This window comes from Taudactylus pleione, unplaced genomic scaffold (assembly GCF_031769625.1).
Source record: "Taudactylus pleione unplaced genomic scaffold, aTauple2 ptg000037l, whole genome shotgun sequence".
NCBI classification, from domain to species: domain Eukaryota; kingdom Metazoa; phylum Chordata; class Amphibia; order Anura; family Myobatrachidae; genus Taudactylus; species Taudactylus pleione.
The window spans coordinates 370,975-385,836 of NW_028284439.1; the positions used below are offsets into that span (position 1 = coordinate 370,975).

Sequence of the window (14,862 nt, forward strand, 5' to 3'; positions counted from 1 at the left end):
TAAATGCGACTAATTTATGAAGCAGAAGCACATGAGGTTACACTGCTTCTCTCTTTATATAGGGGCACTGTTAGCGTACTCGCAAATAGAGACCTGCACGTGCGCAGTACTATAACAATCGGACTTGTACGCAAACTATCGGGTTTGCATACAAGACTGAGTCAGGCCCTGAGATATAAAGCACTATTTGTTTTACTTTCTATGGAAAAAAGTACCATTACTCACCTTTATTCACCTCGGGTATGCTGAGGGTCCTGTGCCTGCGTTAGTTTCTTCTTTCTCCATAAAGTACCTGGAACGGAGGAGTTTAGTTCTAGGCAGAAGTGCGACAAAAGATGGGTCCTCTACTGCAGTGATCTCCAACGTTAATTGAGGTGTGAGCTACTTTAGAAAAATGAAACCTCCTGAAGAGCTACTAAAAAAAATCTGGCTAATAACTGCACAATTGAAGGTCATTTAATGAAAATAAAAAAAATAAAAAAGTTGCATAGAAAATAACAATGCATTTAATTATTACAGTGATATTCTTGTAGGTTGTAAATAAAATTTAAGCACAGGCACATTTCACTGTTAATTATCGGATCCAAGGAGGTATGTGCAATAGTGGAGCAAAAGATATAGGCAGAGCAGCTGTGTGATTTTCCGGTAGGGCTGGGCAGGAGTCACTCAATCCACCGTAGTGTAGACGCCGTGGGAGAAACCACTGGGAAGTACATCAGGTGATTGCTGTAGAGACTACGGCAATCACCTGACGTGCTTCCCCATAGCTCCACCCTTGGTGTCAATGCCACGGGGGAGCACACATCAGAGGTCACTTCCTCCTAGTTGACTCAGCAGTACTGCAGCTAGCTACCAAAATTAAGACCGTGAGCAACCGGTTGGAGACCATTGCCCTACTGCAACTGCGTCCATCTCTGAATCACCCCCAGAATTGGCTACTATTCTGTACTGTGTTTATATATAATAAAAGTTATTTGATACATAGTAACTGTGGGCCTAATTCAAAGGTGGACGCAATGTTGATGATTGCGCAGTTGTGCGATTATTTGCTACTGCGCATGCGTGAAAAGTCCTGGAAACCCCTATGGCGCATGTGTACCACTGAATTCATGCAGAGCCCACTGTTGCATACGCGATCGCACTCATTTGAGATGACAGTGGAAAGACATGGGGGTTCCTGCTGGGAGGTGGCCTGAAGTGAATGCAAAAAAAAGGTTCTCATGGGCGTGTTATGGGAGTGTCACGGACGTCAGTGAATGTGGCTGCGTTCTTAAGCGCAGAGCCTCAGCCACAGAGGCCATCTTTAGAGAATGTTCAGAAGGAGACACTGCGCTAGCCATAGGTTGGTGCAAGGTTCAACGGTCATCGCAACGGTGCACCAATGGTGGAGTGTTTCAGTACCAAGGAAATTAAAAGTGGGTGTCTCCAGGCTTGCAATGTCCCACTAGCGCACGCAGGGGGGGGGGCGGGATATGAGTGATCAGAAAAGGCCAGCCAAAATTTATTTTGGTCTTTGTCTTGTCTCCGTTTCTGTACAAGAGCTGCCCAGCTGCTGCCTGTTCAGCTGTCAGAGTTTCCGCACCATGTGGCTTTCATACCAGCTAAGGAAGAAGCGCTGACAGCTAAACTGGCAGTGGCCGAGCAGCGCACAGCGATCATAGCTCTCCCAGAGGGAGCTAGAAAGAGGGAGGATCCCGGCTGCCCAGTGCAGCAGCAGCCCGCACCTAGGGTGTGTGTAAGTATGTGATGTGAATGTATGCTGTGTATGTGTCTCACATATATATATATGTATGTATGTGTAAATATATATATATGTGTGTGTATATATATATATATATATATATATATATATATAAAATAAAGAACCCCTCCCTCCTAAAAATCCTGCGTTCTCCCCTGTGGCCGTCACTCGGAATAACGTGGCATTTGCATATTGTCGCAGCAGCAAATCTGAAAGAAACGTCACCCGTGCACGCATTAGTGTCCACCTCTGACTCAGGCCCTGTGTTTATTAACGGGAATTACTACCTGTGAACAGTGAGGGAGCCGGCATTGCACACAGGCTGGTCGCATCTCCTGACCCCCAGAGTGACTAAAACGGGGGTTCAGGCCGCAAGGCCACACCCACTACCTGTGATGCCACGCCCCTATCCATGAGGCTACACCCTCTTTTTACAGAGCCTCGCGCACTACTGTCCTCTCCGGGGCCCGCACCAGATAACAAGAAAGTGGATTATGTGCAGGTTAGTACAGAAATATCACTCCAATTAGGTTGAAATTAATGGTCTGGTATTTATTTATAACCCACAACAAATAGCCCTAAAAACAGTATTAGTAAAACAAAATTTCTGAATTAGACCCTCGCGATGTCGTCATCTCACGAGGCTCTCTCACACTTCACTAGGCTGGGAAGGGGCGGGGGGCTGGGAGGGACCACAGAAAGGAAGGCTGGGTGACTCTGGGGCCAGGCTCAATGTGGTGTGAGTATGACTGAGCTGAGGGAAGAGAGGAGGAGCGCGCCGCTGACTGCTTCTGACTGTGAGTGTGACAGTGCTGCAGTTTCTATATTTTCAATGTATAAATATAATAAAAGCATCAACCTTTAGAGTATTCTATATGTATATACTGTATATATATATATATATATTATATATATATTTATATATAATATATACATACCTGCCTACCCTCCCGTTTCGTCCGGGAACCTCCCAAAAATCGGATGGGGCTCCCAGCCCCCCGGAATGGGAGGCAAGGCTCCCGGCAGCTGCCGACTTCTCCGGCTTCCACTGCGGTAATAAGAGAATCCCCCTCAGCAGTCATTTTGGTATATATATATGATATCTATAGCTATCTAAATATGTGTATGCATGTAATATATTTGTGTATATAAATATATATACACATATGTGTGTATATATAGAGATCGCACTTACACAGGATATAGCGTATCCTGTACCCCAAAATTACAGTGGAGGACCCACTTTCACAAAATAAGGGAGTCCTAGGGAATAAGCTCTGCAACCAATGACAGCTGAGATGCACAGCAGACAATAGCATCCAATTGTATTCCCTCTAGGCTGTTTGATGTCAAAGTGATGTCAGTGGGAGTGATTTTGGCTCTGATAGAGCCAAAATCACTCCTGGCCTTGCGGTTGAAAAATCCAACCGCAGGCTTTTGCTCGCAGTTTCGATGGTCGCGATGGTCAAGACCATCGCGACCATCATTTTGCACGCTCGTATATGCTGTGGGTGGTGACCCACAGCTATACGAGCGTCCAGGAGGACGCTCCATATTAATGGAGGTGGGCCCTGATTCAGAGCGAGCGCTCTGGTCAGAGCGTCCGGCTCTGAATCAGGGCCAGAGTTTTCTGTTTTTAATTTTTTAAGCAATATGGTCACAAGCCACTTGCACCCCATGCCTTGGAATGGCAAGTGCAGGTCTGCCCCCCAAATCTGGGAGTGGCGAGTGCAGTCTGACTTTGTATATTTGGTTAATTTTTAATTAACCTTTTGTGATCATAGCTTTCTCATGCACCCCTGTGCAAGCTCATTTATAATAACCTGTGTCAGCTGCCTTTTTGGTAGTATGATAGAAGCTATGGCCCTCATTCAGAGCCGCTCGCTAGCGGCCGTACGCTCGTTCCGAGCGATGTTCGCACATCTGTGCATGCGTACGGTTTTTAGTACGCATGCGCGAACCAGTCAGTGCGGCCGAAAATCGTTTGTACGCTATATAGCGAGTGCCTGCTATTTTGAGTGACAGAATGAGGCGTATGTGGGTGGTAACAGGGGAAGGTGCTTGAAAACGGGGGTGTGGAATTCGAACGCAGGCGTGCTTAAAGGTCAAAACGGGCGTTTTAAGGGAGTGCATAATTAATACAGCAGCGTCATTGACCACGTCACTTGGTTTTTTTTAACTCAGAACTGCTCGCAAAATAGCGGTTGAAAAAACCAACCACAAGAATAGCGAGCAGTTCATACGCTGTACGATGTACTCGATTAATCTAATAAATAGCGGACATGACGTATGGTGCGAGCGGCCAGGGGGCGTTTTTAACAAATAAACGACCGTATGTTTTGCTCGCTCGTTCAGACTTAGAGGTGTGAACAGACTGCAATTTGCGAACGGATCATTTGAATAGCCACCCCTTGTTTTTGAACGAACGACCGCAAATAGCGAACGGCTCTGAATCAGGCCCAATGTTTGGTGACTGCCTTGCCTTTAAAAGCCATTAGTTGGCAGGTGAGCTTTAAACCAGTTAACATTTTTTCAGTTTAAACTCTGTGATAGCTACCAGGTTTCCATCAGTGTGACAGATAGTGTAGGACCTGCAGAGAAGTGGGGTCCAGTGATGTGGGCTGCAGGCTTAAAAGCATTGATCAATCCATGAACCGAAACCCCATTATTTATTTATTTATTGTGAGTGATTTAACAATGGTGAGTGCTGAGTTTTCTGATATATATATATATATATATATATATATATATATATATATATATATATATACACACATTATATACATTACTGTGCGAAAGTTTTAGGCAGGTGTGGAAAAAATGCTGCAAGGTAAGAAAGCTTTCAAAACTAGAACTGTTGATTGTTGATTTTTATCTATTAACAAAATACAAATTTAATGAACAGAAGAGAAATCTAAATCAAATCAATATTTGGTGTGACCACCTTTTGCCTTCAAAACAGTATCAATTCTTCTAGGTACACTTGCACACAGTTTTTGAAGGAACTTGGCAGGAGGGAGGTTGTTCCAAACATCTTGGAGAACTAACCACAGACTCGATTATGTTGAGATAAGGGCTCTGTGGGGACCATATCATCACTTCCAGGGACTCCTTGTTTTTCTTTATGCTGTAGATAGTTCTTAATGACATTGGCTGTATGTTTGGGGTCGTTATCCTGCTGCAGAATAAATTTGGAGCCAATCGGATGCCTACCTGATGGTATTGCATGATGGAATGTACCTGCCTGTATTTCTAAGCATTGAGGACACCATTCATCCTGACCCAATCCCCAACTCTATTTGCTGAAATGCAGCCCCAAACTTGCGAGGAACCTCCACCATGCTTCACTGTTGCCTACAGACACTCATTATTGTACCGTTCTCCAGCCCACTGGCGAACAAACTACCTTATGTTACAGCCAAATATTTCACATTTTGACTCATAAGTCCAGAGCACCTGCTACCATTTTTCTGCACCCCAGTTCCTATGTTTTTGTGCATAGTCGATTGGCCTTGTTTCCACGTCAAAAGTATGGCTTTTTGGGTGCAATTCTTCCATGAAGACCACTTCTGGCCAGACTTCTCTGAACAGTAGATGGGTCCCACTGTTTTCTGCCAGTTCTGAGCTAATGGCACTGCTAGACATTGCATGATTTTGAAGGGAAGTAAGCATGATGTGTCTTTCATCTGATGCACTGAGTTTCCTTGGCCGACCACTGCGTCTAAGGCCCTCAACATTGCCCATTTCTTTGTGCTTCTTCAAAAGAGTTTGAACAGCACATCTTGAAACCCAAGTGTGCTTTGAAATCTTTGCCTGGGAGAGACCTTGCTGATGCAGTATAATACCTAGTGTCTTGTTGCTGTGCCCAGTCTTGCCATGGTGTATTACCTGTGATATGAAACTGTCTTCCACAACCTCACCTTTGTAGCAGAGTTTGGCTGTTCCTCACCCAGTTTTAAGCCTCCTACACAGCTGTTTCTGTTTCAGTTAATGACTGTGTTTCAACCTACATATGAAAATGATGATCATTGTCACCTGTTTGATATGATTGGTTAATCATACACCTGTCTATAATCCTAAAACATCCTTTACTTTGTGCAAGTGTACCTGAAAAAAATTATGCTGTTTTGAAGGCAAAGGGTGGTCACACCAAATATTGATTTGATTTAGATTTTTCTTCTGTTCATTCACTTTGCATTTTGTAAATTAACACTTCTATTTTTGAAAGCATTCTTACTTTGCAGAATTTTTCTCCGCACCTGCCTAAAACTTCTGCACAGTATTATATATATATAATTATATGTATAATACACACACAGAAGTGCCGAAAATCATGGGTTAGATGCCTAGTATTGTTTAGTAACCCCTCTAGCCCAGTGAAGTGCAGCAGCTCAACGTGGAATCGATTCAACAAGTGTACGGAAGACCTCTGAAGAGATGTTAACCCATGCCATCTGGATAGCTTTCCACAGTACCCTGATATTTGTAGGTGCAGGATCTTGGGTGCAAATGGACCTCTCCACCATGTCCCATAAATGTTTGATTGGGTTCATGTGAGGCGTACGTGTTTGCCACACTATTCATTAGAACTCTCTAGAATGCTCATTGAACCAATTCTGGACAACTTGGATCAGATGACATGGTGCATTATCCTGCTGGAATATTCCATCGCTGTGAGGTAACATGAAGTCCATGAAGAGCTGAAACTGGTCAACAAGCAATACATTGTAGCGGTTACTGGTCCATGACGTGTTCAGACGGACTAGCGGACGTGAACACTCCCCACACCATTACATAATCACCACCTGTCTGTATGGTACCTTGTTGACAACTGGGGTCCATGGCCTCATGGGGTCTGCTCCACACCCTAACTCTACCATCAGCCAGAAACAACTGGAACCGTGACTTATTGGACCCCGCCACATGTTGCCTGTCATCCAGGGGCAATTAGCGATGTCACAAGCCCAGGTGAGGTGCTGTGTCTAGTGTCATAGTGTTAACAGGGGTACTCTGGTGGGTTTTCTTTTCCCATATCCTATGGAAGCTAAAGAATGCTGCACTGACCTGCTGGACATGTCCCTGGTACATCCTGCATTAAATGTGGATGTGATGTGAGCCAGTGTCGCTTGTCTGTTACCACGGAAAATTCTGGCCCTATGCCGCTGGTCACGATAATTAAGCACCTGTGGTCGGCCACTGCGCTGTCCATGGTGGTTGATAATGCCTTCCATGAGATATTCCCTGTATACACATGACACCATAGATCAAGGAATGCTGAATGTCTGGACATTTCAAAGACGTCAAAGTATGGTGACACCACCTACCATTACCTTTACATACTATCCTATGACTTTTAGCACTTCAGTGTTATATATATATATATATATATATATATATGTGTGTGTGTATCTGTGTATGTGTATATATAAATATATATATTTATATATATGTGTGTACAGTGTGTGTGTGTGTATATATATATATATGTATATATATATACACACATATACGTGTAATATATATTCCATAGACAAAAAATCTTACGGTTTCACATGTCCCATTAAGGCTTCATTAGACATAACTGCAGATTCAGCACTCTCACAGAGTGAGTTTGCTGTCACTTACAAAACAAGAGGTGGAGCTGGTAATTCACAGAGTTGTGTGCTCATTGGAATACACACATGCAGTCTATGCAACTGAGGTCTTAGCAGTTATGTGGCACCAACATCCCACTCAGTGCCCACAATCTTCCAATTGGATCACCACAACAATCTCACTGAGTTCCAACATCCTTCTCACTCCCTACATCCATCTTATTCAGAATACACATTCAGCTCCCTAAATGCTAAAACTATCATACTTTGTCTATGCATGTATACTTTCTTCCCCTATACGCATCCATGCTGCTATATCTTTCCCAATCCTTACCCAACTGTGCTAGTCTGTGTTCCCTCATCCGCACCAATCTGTCTTTCCCCATCCACACCGCCCCGCATCCAAGCCACTCTGTTTCCTTCCATCTGCACCACTGCCTTCCGCCCAGCCACGCCGCTCTGTCTTCCTCTCATCTGTGGCACTCTTTCTTCCTCCATCGGCTCCACTCTGTCCCCCCAACTGTGCAACACTGTCTCCCCCCACACCCGCACCACTCTGTCTTCCTCCTCATCCGCATCAATCTGTCTTCCCCAATCCCTTCTGCTGGTTTCTCCCATTTGTGCTAGTCTGTATTCCCTCATCCGCACCAATCTGTCTTTAACCATCCACATCGCTCTGTCTCCCCAAACCGTGCCACTCTGTTTCCCCCATCCGCACCACTGTTTTCCACCCATCTGCATCACTATGTTCCTCCCCCCTATCCGCACCACGGTTTTCCACCCATCTGCATCACTTTAGCTTCCTCCCCTCTGTACTGCTTAATCTTCCCCCCTCTACACACCTTTCTGTCTCAACCATCCACACCGCTCTGTCTCCTCCCCCCATCCATCCCACTCTTATCCCATCTGCGCAGCTCTATCTTCCGCTCAGACCTCAGTTGCATAGAATGCATGTGTGTATTCCAATGAGCACACAATTCTGTGAATTAGCAGATCCACCATTTTGTGAGTGTAAGCAATCTCACTCTGTGAGAATGCTGAATCTGCAGTTAACCACAGGGTGTGATGGCATACCATATCTGTATTGTGCAAGGAACACGTCCATTAAGGCATCAGCCTTAATGATCAGAATTTCATTGCTTTTTTGATTTTGAGTTGCAGAAATTCAGTAGGTTTTGTGAAATTTCAGATCATGTCTAATGAAGCCGTAATGGGACATGTGAAACCATAAGGTTTTTTGTTAATGGAATTTCATTGCTTTGTTTTAAATTTCTTAACCATATCAATCATGTGTTCCTCTATTATAATCCTAATTTAAACCACCTAGCTCACTCATGTACACCAGTATAACCCCATGTCATATCATTCATATGTGCCTCAGTTATAATACATAATTTACCCCAATATAGACCTCCTAGCTCACTCATGTACCCCCAGTATAATTCCTGTATGAAGTCATTATGTATATTTGATACAATGTGTGCACACACTATGCCGGGCGGTGAATGTGGGTAGGATGGGATTGCTAGGCATGCACACACTATACCGGGCAGTGAATGTGGGTAGGATGGGATTGCTAGGCGTGCACACACTATGCCAGGCGGTGAATGTGGGTAGGATGGGATTGCTAGGCATGCACACACTATACCGGGCAGTGAATGTGGGTAGGATGGGATTGCTAGGCGTGCACACACTATGCCGGGCGGTGAATGTTGGTAGGATGGGATTGCTAGGCATGCACACACTATGCCAGGCGGTGAATGTGGGTAGGATGGGATTGCTAGGCATGCACACACTATGCCAGGCGGTGAATGTGGGTAGGATGGGATTGCTAGGCATGCACATTATTGCCTCACATAGAGGCTGTGTGGGCCGTATACCAGCAACATCTACACATTCAGCAACACACAAGCAATGTACAGTCGCACAATACACACAGAGAATATAATATATACATGCGTTTCTCCGTCTTTCTCCTGTTACTGAGTGCCCGATCACGACACCGACACAATAAATAAAGCTGCACAAATTCAGAACAGTTGAGTGCGCTGCACGCTAGGTCCTCTGGGAGTTGTAGTTCCTTGCATGCTGCTTAGTAATGGCTTCAACTGAGTAACACGTCCTTCGCGGGACTACAGTACCCATCGCACCCGAGACCCTGGGCAGTGCTGCTGCTGCCGAGATATCCGGGCATTTCCTCCTGCCCTTCCGCTGTAATCCGCCCAGAGACATGATCCGGACTGGTCTCATTTTTCTGATTTTTCTGACCCGGTGTGTCCTCAGACGCTGCCATCTTCCAGGACATGCCCTGACCATAGTTTATATTTATTCCACTTACTGACTCGGTGTGTCCTCCTGTGCAGGGGTGAGTCAATGTGATAGCGCAGGGGGGTGCGACCGCTCTGCTGCTGTGCCTTGTACTGTTATATATATATATATATATACAGTAGCCTACACCAATATATACACTATATATACAGTCAGGTCCATAAATATTGGGACATTGACAGAATTTTCAGATTTTGGCCTCTATTCACCACCACAATGGCTTTGAAATGAAACAAACAAGATGTGCTTTAACTGCAGACTTTCAGATTTAATTTGAGGGTAATTACATCCAAATCAGGTGAACGGTGTAGGAATTACAACGGTTTCTATATGTGCCTCCTACTTTTTAAGGGGCCAAAAGTAATGGGACAAACTAAATAATCCTAAATCTAACTTTCACTTTTTAATACTTTGTTGCAAATCCTTTGCAGGCAATTACAGCCTGAAGTCTGGAACGCATAGACATCACCAGACGCTGGGTTTCATCCCTGGTGATGCTCTGCCAGGCCTCTACTGCAAATGTCTTCAGTTCCTGCTTGTTCTTGGGGCATTTTCCCTTCAGTTTTGTCTTCATCAAGTGAAATGCATGCTCAATCGGCTTCAGGTCAGGGGATTGACTTGGCCATTGCATAACATTCCACTTTTATCATTAAAAACTCTTTAGTTGCTTTTGCAGTATATATATATATATATATATGGAAGAGAAGGGGTACCTTTGGTGAGCTACAACTTTGAGTATTAATTGAATAGAAGAAATTTCCACCACTTAGGGGTATTTATTGCAATATTAGCTGTTGGTGAAACACAACCTTCTAGTTAGTCTTCAAATCACCATAGGTTTATGTTTTGGATATTATTCATAAAATAATAGCCCTATGGTAGCCCATAATTCTTATACCTGAATGTTTTATTCTTGTTATGTATTAGGCCCCAAAATTGCAAGACAATGCATGAAATGAAAAGACAACTAAATCACACATCTCCTTCCAACACAAACACCACCAATGCACGTGCTTCAGTGGTTTGGGGGCGTGTTTATTAGGGCATGGTAAGGGCATGGTAACGACACAGTAGCATGTGTGGCTTTGGACCAATCAGAATATTTTTGCGAACGTGTTGCAGATTTACTGGGATTATATTGAGAATTCAGGTGTGTGTTCAGGTGCATTCGTCTTTTGAGATTTTAGTAATTTGCCGAAAATGTTCTGGTGAAGAGCTGCAATTAGGGATCGCAGACCAACACGATTCCCCCTAAGTCTGTCTAGTTGTCAGTCACCATTTGCCTGTTTATTTAGGGAAGCTCCTTCCTCCTAACATGGAACCCTGCTACAGAGTGTGTGTGTGTGTCTGTGGGAGGGGGGAGGGGGGGAACTGTGAACTTTCACCCTGAGCTCCACAATGTCTAGAACCGGCCCTGTCTGCATGATACATCAGCATCAGCTGTGCTATAGGCCCGACCTGATATGTCTACGAACTACATCGTTCACAGTCATTGTACACACACTCCGAACCGCTACTGATATATTGTTACGTCATTCGATCAAATAATATATCTACTAGTGTGTACCCAGCTTAAGATGAATGAAGTTGCAGCAAAATTATACACACATAAAATGTTTTCACAGAATGGACTTTTACAGAGATGTAAAGTTTCAGCAAAACAACCATTAAGTTCCGTTTTTGTTTTGCAGTTCTGTGGAATTGTCATTCTGGAATGTATTTGTGAATTTATAGGTTATAACTAGCCCTAGGATAAAGATGACTATTCATTCTGCTCTGTGTGGGAGTTTTAATTCCTGGAGGTAAAAGGAAAAAGAATAATTATAGGGGGAATTCTTAAAACCAAATTCTGCCAGAAAAACATTCTGCAGCCCAATATAACCTGCAGTACTCCCAAACAGTACTCTATTCACAATGAGGCTGCTTTTCACTAAAAAAAGACTTTCTATAAGCAATAGATCAAATCACATTTACAGCACAGTATTTACATTGTCATGTTACAGGCTGTGTTTTAAAAATAACAAGTAGGATCTCCAAGGTTTAGTACATCTACTCCTATGGCTACTGTGACAAGCTCCGCCTTTTGTTGGTGTAACTCCGCCTACCATTACTTGTTGCATTAGCCTTGCCTATTACTAAATTTCCAGGTATAGTAATGTACTAATCCCGCCTACTTTGGTGTTGGTTCAGCCTATAGTTGGTGCTGCACACATGAGGCACTTTTAGAGATTCTTCCAGGGCCACTTTTAGTTCCCAATCCGCCCCTGGATAAGACACAAGACTATATGAAATGCAATAACAATAAATCCTGTACTATAAATGATCACACATGGCATTATGTTCAAACCTGCACCCCATCAAAAAACACATTAACATCTTCATAGAGGGGTAACACTTCCTTTTAATACAGATAGTTGCTTGTTAAGGTTGTAACAATGTTGGTTCATATAATATACACTTCCTGTGTTTGTAATTTTACAGTTGATGAATACATTAGCTGCATAAGTCCATGTTAACGTTTCGGTCATGGATATGGTGTCATGTGATAATCTTAATAACGTTTCCACATTTTCCTACTTAAACTTAAAATAAAACCGTTTGCCTGAAGTCCATCTGTACATATATAATACTTTATTGTTCATCTGTTTTGCTACTATTCCTGAACTTTACTACCATGACTGTGATGTTATCAGGACATCCTCTGTAGAAGGACTGTAACACAATACTTTTGGCTCCAAAGTGAGGTTCATCCAGACGCTCTTTAATGAACCGGACAGCTTCTTCATTGCTGAAAGCGTCCCAAAGCCCATCGGATGCCAAGATCATAAATTCCGGCTGCAGCTTGTCAAGGTCAAAGCTCAGGATATCAGGGTCTGAGATGATGACATTTAGATTTTTCAAGGGGTAATCGCCCAGGGAACGGGACATTGCCAAAATACCTTGAACGCGCCAAGATCCGTTGAAACTGATAAAACCACCTGGAGAACAAACAAAAAAAAGCACATCGGGGTTATAGCCTAAAAGCAGCACAAGTGGGTTGATGCAGAAATATAGTGAATGCTTTTTTGATAGATATGTGTGTTTTTGGGGTAGTTACTAAATATAAAGAATTTAGTCCTTGTGCTAAAATAAGGTGGATGTGCACATTTCTGACATACATTATTATAATAATGGCAGACACATTGACCAAAGATGTTCCACTGATGTTTAATGTGGCTGCAGCGTGCAACAGAAAAACTGTTATTAGACAGGAAAAAGCAAAGAAACACAATTATATTGTTCATATAGTTAAGGGAGAGTGCATATTAGATACAGGGAGATGATTCAGCACATCAAAACTTGCTCTTCTGTATATCCAAAAATGTTCTGTACCATAGAAAGTTTCCATCAGCAGCAAATTCATGTGCACTCTCAGTGTTTAGAGACATTAGACAGTACATAATAAATTCATCTGTCTTTCTTTTGGATATGATTTAAACTAACTGTCTAGAGCAGAGGTCCCCAAAGTGGTCTATTGACCCATAAAGGTTGATAAGACAATCAGTATATATAAACCCCAGAGGTTCAATCAATGGTCAATTAAACATTTGGGGTCAAAAGTTGACAATCACATAAGAAATAAAACTTCTTGCTGGATTCCATGGAAGGGTCGATCAACCATTAGGCTGATTATGCTAAAGCCTAGGGCGCCAGGACATGCGGGCCACTACACAGTTGTCAGCCAGGGAAAAAGATGAAGACTATGAGTATTGTATGGCAGTCACTAAAATGCTCTCTGTATTGTCTGGTGGTCACAAAGACCACAGATGGAATGAGCTATTTTTACACTACTGCCTATGCATCATTTTCTGAGATAACACTCTGCAAATGCGTCAAATTAGCAGTCCAAAGTCGCATGGATCTGCATCAATGGATGAACACGAGCGGTAGCAGGTTAGGGGCTGTAAGTGGATTGGGAGTACTGAGTCACATAAAACAACTCATTTTCATAGAAATGTTAAGGGCGTGTCCTTCATTTTACGAAGTTGAATATTCAGCATGGGGGGAGGGGGTGCTAACATCTATCTTGCTTCTGGGTGACCAGAATAAATTGCGCCACTGGACTGCGGGATCACAATTTACCATTCTTAACTGCCTTTAAGTCTGCCTGTGTGAGTGCATTCACTATAAGACCTATACCTCTCCATCCCAGAGGGCTCCTGCTTGTCATACAGCCAGAATTCCGACACGGATTATTTGCTGCCTGTCTTCATTTCTTCTTTGGCCTCAACCCTAGTACTATTTTGCAACTTCTAGCATTCTATGATATTGTAGACTTCATTGTATTTTACTAGATTGTTCAATACCTCTATATTTTTGCCTGGTTTCCTATTTGCTCTGTAAGTGAACATTTAGAGGTTCGTCATTAAAGCCCTGAGGACAAACCAGTACAAGTATACCTGCTTTATTGGGCAAGTCAGTGGAAGAGAGAGAGGGAAGGGGAAGGGAGGAAAGAGCAGATGATGGCGAGAGACCAGATGAAGAAAGAGAGGGCAGGTAAGAGATACAGGACATATTTGCCATGTGCCAGATGTTCTAATGGTTATCGAGACCATATGTGACAATAAAGTAATATGGATAAATAGTGTGTCAGCCATACATCTAGTATGGAGGTAGAGGAGTTTGAAGATATAGGTGATAGACGAGAGATCAAGAGCTTTGTAGGTGAGAGGAGGAGGTTATATTGAATTCTGTAGGGGATAGGGAGTCAGTGGAGGGATTTGCATAGGGGTGGGTGGCAAAAGCAGTTTGGCATAAAAGAAAGATCAATCTAGTAGCAGAGTAGGAGAGACTGAAATGGAGACAGTGGGTGAGGGGGAGACCAGAAAAGAAGGCGGGGGATGATAATAAAATGAACAAGTGTTTTGGTAGAGTCACGGAGGAGGAAGGGTCTAATCCTGGTGATGTTCTGGAGATGGAACTGACTGAGATTACTGCTCCTATAGGCACACGTGTTCTGAGTATGGAAAACAGTACAGTCAACTGTTTTATTTTATATTAAACATTGTGCTACAATCACAGCAACATGTATGTAGCATTAACTGTTGGGACTTTAATACATTATATAATGATAGTGTATATAGATCATTGGCTTCTAGTTTTACATCAATTTAATATGCTTTTACATTTGAAAGGACACATGGAGTTTATAAGATGTGT

General features: G+C 43.0%; 1 protein-coding gene across 1 annotated transcript in view; it reads right to left on the reverse strand.

Annotated features, from left to right (window-relative positions):
* Nucleotides 1-12,044: 12,044 nt before the first annotated feature.
* Nucleotides 12,045-14,862, reverse strand: part of PPM1L (protein phosphatase, Mg2+/Mn2+ dependent 1L) — a 242,008-nt gene continuing 239,190 nt past the window's right edge. Inside the window, exon 4 of the mRNA XM_088452355.1 lies at nucleotides 12,045-12,641. Coding sequence (XP_088308481.1) covers nucleotides 12,295-12,641 — 347 coding nt within the window. The 3' untranslated portion in view covers nucleotides 12,045-12,294. The remainder of the gene's footprint in view (nucleotides 12,642-14,862) is intronic.